General features: G+C 49.2%; 1 protein-coding gene across 1 annotated transcript; it reads right to left on the minus strand.

Annotated features, from left to right (window-relative positions):
- Positions 1–3,321: 3,321 nt before the first annotated feature.
- LOC137095599 (threonylcarbamoyl-AMP synthase-like) lies at positions 3,322–5,894 on the minus strand. Its single transcript, XM_067462373.1, has 2 exons — positions 5,524–5,894; positions 3,322–4,010 (listed from the first exon to the last, which is right to left on the minus strand). The coding sequence occupies exons 1-2, from the start codon at positions 5,892–5,894 to the stop codon at positions 3,854–3,856; spliced, it is 528 nt and encodes a 175-aa protein (XP_067318474.1). The 3' UTR covers positions 3,322–3,853.
- Positions 5,895–6,377: the final 483 nt, after the last annotated feature.

Raw genomic sequence — 6,377 nt, forward strand, 5'->3', positions numbered from 1 at the left:
AAGCATAGCCTAACTGATGGTCAGGGCGGGACCTCGAACTATTTATTTCCAAGGCTGTATAAGCACAAGAGGACTGGGCCAATGAGGAGTCATATGGCCAGGGAAATTGGTAAAGTGCATAACAGGGCCCTAACTAAAAGTCAGGGTGGCGCTTGGGCTCATTTCTGGAGCTAGTAGCAAGTGCTGGGAAAGTGTGTAGGGTGCAGAGCGAGGTCCTAACATAAAATATTAGATACTAGCTTGTGGACCTGGCGCTGCCCGGGTTATTAGAGAAAGTAAGAAATGTTTTGTATGCCAAGTTTGGTCTTTATTGGTCATTGGATAATGGCTGCATTGTTTTCAGGAAGTGAGTGAAGGTACTTGAAGTGCCATCATCCATGGTCCACCCTCCTCCAAACAGCAGCAGGATATAGAATGGGTCATGGGGGCTCTGTGTGCCAAGTTTGGTCTTTATTGGTCATTGGATAATGGCTGCATTGTTTTCAGGAAGTGAGAGAAGGTACTTGAAGTGCCATCATCCATGGTCCACCCTCCTCCAAACAGCAGCAGGATATAGAGTGGGTTATGGGAGATCTGTGTGCTAAGTTTGGTCTTGATCAGTCATTGGATTAGGGTGGTAGTGGTTTCAGTAAGTGAGTGAAGGTAATGCAAGTCCCATCATCCAAAGTCCATCCTCCTTCAAACTGCAGCAGGATGTAGAGTGGGTCATGGGAGCTCTGTGTGCTAAGTTTGGTCTTCATCAGTCATTGGATTAGGGTCGCAGTGGTTTCAGTAAGTGAGTAAATGTACTGCAAGTCCCATAACCCATGGTCAACCCTCCTCCATAACTGCAGGAGGATGTAGAGTGGGTCCCGGGGGCTCTGTGTGCCAAGTTTGGTCTAGATTGGTCATTACATGAGGGTTGCAGCAATCTTGGGAAGGGAGCTGAGGTACTTGAAGTCCTATCATCCATGGTCTGTCCTCCTCGAAAGTGCACCAGGATGTAGAGTGGGTCATGGGGACTCTGTGTGCCAAGTTCGGTCTTGATCAGTCATTGGTGAGGGTCTCAGTGGTCTCAGGAAGTGACTGCAAGTCCCATCATCCATTGGCAAATTCTTCCAAACCGCACCAGGATGTAGAATGGGTCATGCAGGCTCTCTGTATAAATTGTGGTCCTGACCCATCATTGTTGGGAGTTGGAGTGGTCTTAGGAAGGGAGTGCAGGTATTGCAAGTTCCATCATCCATGATACATCCTCCTCCAAATTGCACCAGGATGTAGAGTGCATCATGGAGACTCAGTGTGCCAAGTTTGATCTTTATCGCTAATTGGATGAGGGTTGCAGTGGTCTCAAGAATTGAGCAAAGGTACTGCAAGTCCCATAATCCATGGTCCATCCCCGGCGAAACCACACCAGGACATAAATTGGGTCATGAGAGGTCTATGTGCCAAGTTTGGTCCTGATCAGTCATTGTATGAGGTTAACAGCGGTCTCAGAATGTGAGTGATGGTACTGCAAGTCCCATCATCCATGGTTCATCCTCCAAACTGCAGTAGGATGTAGAGTGGGTCTTTTGGGCTCTGTGTGCCAACTTTGGTCTGTATTGGTAATTTTCTGGCAGAGACCCTGGCCTTTCCTTTCCTCTCTTTGTCATCTCGGAATCTTGGAATTGAGGCTGGCCAATCAGAAACCATATGCAAATTTCCTGTCATGTCCCTGTTTCTGTCATGAACCCTTTTCTCCACCAGGGGCTCCTGTTGAAGCAGGCCAATCAGGGATCATATGCAAATAGCACCACAGCAGCAGCCAGTCAGAATCTTGGAACTTTCAGGCTAGCCAATCAGAAAGCCGGCACATACACCGCCACACATCCGCCGCATACAAACTTTGACTTTTATTATATTCTAACTTGGGGACCCAGCGCTGCCCGGGTTATTTGAGAAAAGAATTATGTATCAAGGTTGGTCTTTATCAGTTATTTATATGGCTCACAGTGGTCTCAGGAAGTTAGTGAAGGTACTGCGAGTCCCATCATCTGTGGTCCATCCTCCTCCAAATTGCACCAGAATGGAGAGTGGGTCATGGGGGCTCTGTGCACCAAGTTTTGTTCTTGATCAATCATTGGATGAGGGTCACAGTGATCTCAGAAAGTGAGTTTAGGAACTGCAAGTCCCATCCTCCATAGTCTGTTCTCCCCCAAACCTCACCAGAATGTTGAGTTGGCCAAGGGGGCTCTCTATGCCAAGTTTGGACTTTCTTGGTATTTGGATAAGTGTCGCTGTGGTTTCAGGAAGTGAGTGAAGGTACTTGAAGTCCCATCATCCATGATCCGTCCTCCTCCAAACAGCATCGGGATGTAGAGTGGGTCATGGGGGATCTGTGTGCCAAGTTTGGTCTTGATCGGTCATTAGATGAGGGTTGCAGCAGTCTTGGAAAGGGTCCCATCTTTCATGGTCTGTCCTCCTCAAAAGTGCACAAGGATGTAGAGTGGGTCATGGGGACTCTGTGTGCTAAGTTTGGTCTTGATCAGTCATTGGCGAGGGTCTCAGTGGTCTCAGGAAGTGAGTGAAGTTACTGCAAGTCCCATCATCCATTGCCAAATTCTTCCACCCCGCACCAAGATGTAGAGTGGTTCATGCGGGCTCTCTGTGTAAATTGTGGTCCTGATCCATCATTGTTGACAGTAGTAATGGTCTTAGGAAGGGAGTTCAGGTATTGCAAGTCCCATCGTCCATGGTGCATCCTCCTCCAAACCGCACCAGGATGTAGAGTGCGTCATGGAGACTCAGTGTGCCAAGTTTGGTCTTTATCGGTAATTGGATGAGGGTTGCAGTGGTCTCAAGAATTGAGCAAAGGTACTGCAAGTCCCATAATCCATGGTCCATCCCAGCCAAACCACACCAGGACATAAGGTGGGTCTTGAGAGGTCTATGTGCCAAGTTTGGTCCTGATCAGTCACTGGATGAGGTTAACAGCAGTCTCAGAATGTGACTGATGGTACTACAAGTCCCATCATCCATGGTTCATCCTCCTCCAAACTGCAGTAGGATGTCGAGTGGGTCATGTGGGCTATGTGTGCCAAGTTTGGTCTGTATTGGTAATTTCCTGAAACAGCTCCTGGCCTTTTCCTTTCCTCTCTTTGTCATCTCGGAATCTTGGAATTGAGGTTGGCCAATCAGAGACCATATGCAAATTTCCTTCTCATGTCCCCGTTTCTGTCATGAACTCTTTTCTCCACCAGGGGCTCCTATTGAAGCTGGCCAATCAGAGACCATATGCAAATAGCACCACAGCGGCAGCCAATCAGAACGCTGGAACATACTCCTCCCGCCACACGTCCACCGAATACAAACTTTGACTTTTATTATATGTATAGATATAGATAGATAGATATAGATTAAAAAACAACAAAAAATTAAGGTATAAACATTAAACTATTTTAGTGCTCTGTTACTTCCACACATCGAGTGAAATGGTTTGAAATTGATATTTTAAAAAAATAGAAGTACATTCCACTTGACTTGAAATGCAGGAAGCTCATTCTGGCACAAGAATCCAGAAGGGCCTTGACTCCCAATGTGACCCTCCATCCTATCAAGTCTGAGGTGTGCAGGGTTGCGAAGGCTGGCTTGGCAGGGAGAAGAGAGCTAGATTGTGGCTCTAATGCAGATAAGGGCAAACCTTGGCCCTCCAGGGGGTTTAGACTTCAACTCCCACAATTCCTCACAGTTCAAAACCCCTGGAGGACCAAAGTTTGCTTATGCCTGCCTTAATGGGTCTGGAGTGCCTTTCAACTTAGTTGGCCCCTCAGAACCTGGGCCTTTGTTTCTCTAGGAGCCCCTTTGTGTATCCAGAAAGTGCCTGCTCTAGTCCTCAGTGCTGTCCGGATCCTCGGCCGAAGGCAGGTGGACCCACCGGGGTATAGGTGTTGAGGTCCGGGTTGAGGGCTTTGGAGCGCTCTAGGACCAGCGTCACAGGGCCCGGGAGAAGGTCCTGCAGCAACCCCTCCGGAACATGGACCTTGCAGAACCTGCAGAGATATAAAAAGAGAGACTCCTGGTATGAGGGCTCTGACCAAACACGACCCTGCCCCGGGGGTCATGCCTTTTGGATGGAAAGCAGGAGGCCTGAGTTGAGCCCCAGGAGACCCCCCCCTCAAGAGGGGCGGGGCGTGAAAGGGCCATGAGGAAGGGGAGGGGCCTTCCTTCTTCTCAGGCCCCGCCCCTCCCTTCCCCTCTCCTGGAGTGGGAACTGTGACGAAACACAAGGCTTGTAACTTTTTCGGGCTGTATGGCCTACTTTTGTGACTGCATTTCCTTCTACAAACCGACACGATCCCTTCGATCTTCCGGAAAGGCCCTTCTCTCGCTCCCATCCTTTTAGCAAGTGTGACTTGTGGGGCCCAGGGAGAGAGCCTTCTCTGTGGTGGCCCCTCAGCTCTGGAATGCCTGGCAGTCTTCAGAGCCTAAAAATCTGGCTGTTCCGGTGTGCCTTTGATGAATGAGCAACAATCCTTTACCTTGACCAAACCCTGGATAAAATGCCTTTCAATGCACTTTATCTCACCCTTTAGTGAAATTAAACCCCATTGTTTGTCACGCCTGAACCCCCCTCCAGATACACTACACTACTTATCTCACCTAGGGTTTTTTTTTTTAAAAAAATCCCTTGTAATTGGCCCCAACTTGTTCAATTATTGTGATTTTATGTTGTATCTTGTGTTTATTTTGTATTGTTCTCTTATTATTTTTATTATATTTATATTTGATCTATAATTGTATGTTTGTACATTTGCTTTGTTGTAACCGTTGGGCTTGGCCTGTCCCGAGTCCCCTTGGGGAGATGGTGGCGGGGGATAAGTAAGTTGATGTTATTGTTATTATTATTATTTTACTGACACAAAAACACAGTATGTCACAGCAAACGACATCTATATGCTAGATTTCATATCACAAAATCACAAGTCGAACACTTCCCAAGCATCTAGGACTGTGTGATGTATTTTTGAATGATGTGCGCAGATCCAAGTAAGGTGGCCTTTTGCAGTTGACAGATCATGATTTTGTCAATGTTTATTGTTTCCAAATGCTGGCTGAGATCTTTTGGCACGGCACCCACTGCACCAATGACCACTGGGACCACCTGTACTGGTTTATGCCTTTGCAATTCGATTTTGAGGTCTTGATAGCGGTTGAGTTTTTCCTCAATGCAACTGTCATCTGGTATGGCGACATTATTATTATTATTATTATTATTATTATTATTATTATTATGTTCCAAAAGCATTCTCTCAGGACGTTTTGCTTGCATCTATGGCAGGCATCCTCAGAGATTGTGTCAGGCCTCACAACCTCTGAGGATGCCTGGCATAGATGCAAGTGAAATGTCAGGAGAGAATGCTTCTGGAACATGGCCATACAGGCCAAAAAACTCACAGAAACCCAGTGATTCCGGCCATGGAAGGCTTTTAAGAATACATTGAAACACAAGGCCCTTCTCTAGATGACCCTGGGCTGCCCCCAGGCCCCGCCCCTTCCGCTCACCTGTGCAGGAGGTCCAGGTTCGGGAGGCAGATGGCGAGGAGCTTGCCGGGGTCGCGGCCCTTGAGGCGGTAGAGGGCCTCCAGCGCCCGGGAGTTCTCGGCCAGGCAGGCCATGCTGTAGACCGTGTCCGTGGGCAGCGCCACCAGACAGCCGCCGCGCAGGGCAGACGCCGCCAAACAGGCCGCAGACGAGGAGGCCTCCTCCGCCCCGACCACGCCTGGGGAGGAGAGAGGGTAGGAACCCCTTTTCCATCCAGGGAGACCTGCCCCTACTTCCTTCCCCTCCCCCGCCACCCACTCACCGTCTTCCCCCCGTGGAGAGAGGCGGGCCAGGCGACCTGTCACCCGCAGCATCTTCATCACCGCCGCCATCCCGTACCACATGAGGAGGACGCCGCGTCACTTTCGCCAACTCCGGGTATACACGGAAGTGCGGCCGTGCCAGCGGGTGATGTCACTTCCGGCAAGTGGAACCAGACCTGGAAGTGGGGGCTCAGCGAGGGCGTGGCCAGAGAGAGAGCGGGAGAGGGCCTCGACTTCTGCTTGGTTTCTGTCCCTTTTGGGGACCCAAGAAAGGAAGACCGGTCCCTGGGCTCAGATGGGGAGCCTTCTGCCTGGCCAGGGCTCCCTCAAAGGAGCCCTACCTTCCTCCGGGGCTGGGCAATGGTTCTAACCCTAGTCTCCAGTTCTAATCCAACACCGAAAACACACTTTACGCCTTAGTTAACACTAAGAGGGACTTCATGCCTATAGCTCAGTTAACACTAAGGCCTCATCTACACTAACATATAAAATCCAGATTATCTAACTGGATTATATGGCAGTGTAGATCCAGCCAAGCGGGAAACTGTGTCA

This window comes from Anolis sagrei, chromosome Y (genome assembly GCF_037176765.1).
Source record: "Anolis sagrei isolate rAnoSag1 chromosome Y, rAnoSag1.mat, whole genome shotgun sequence".
In the NCBI taxonomy this organism is placed as follows: domain Eukaryota; kingdom Metazoa; phylum Chordata; class Lepidosauria; order Squamata; family Dactyloidae; genus Anolis; species Anolis sagrei.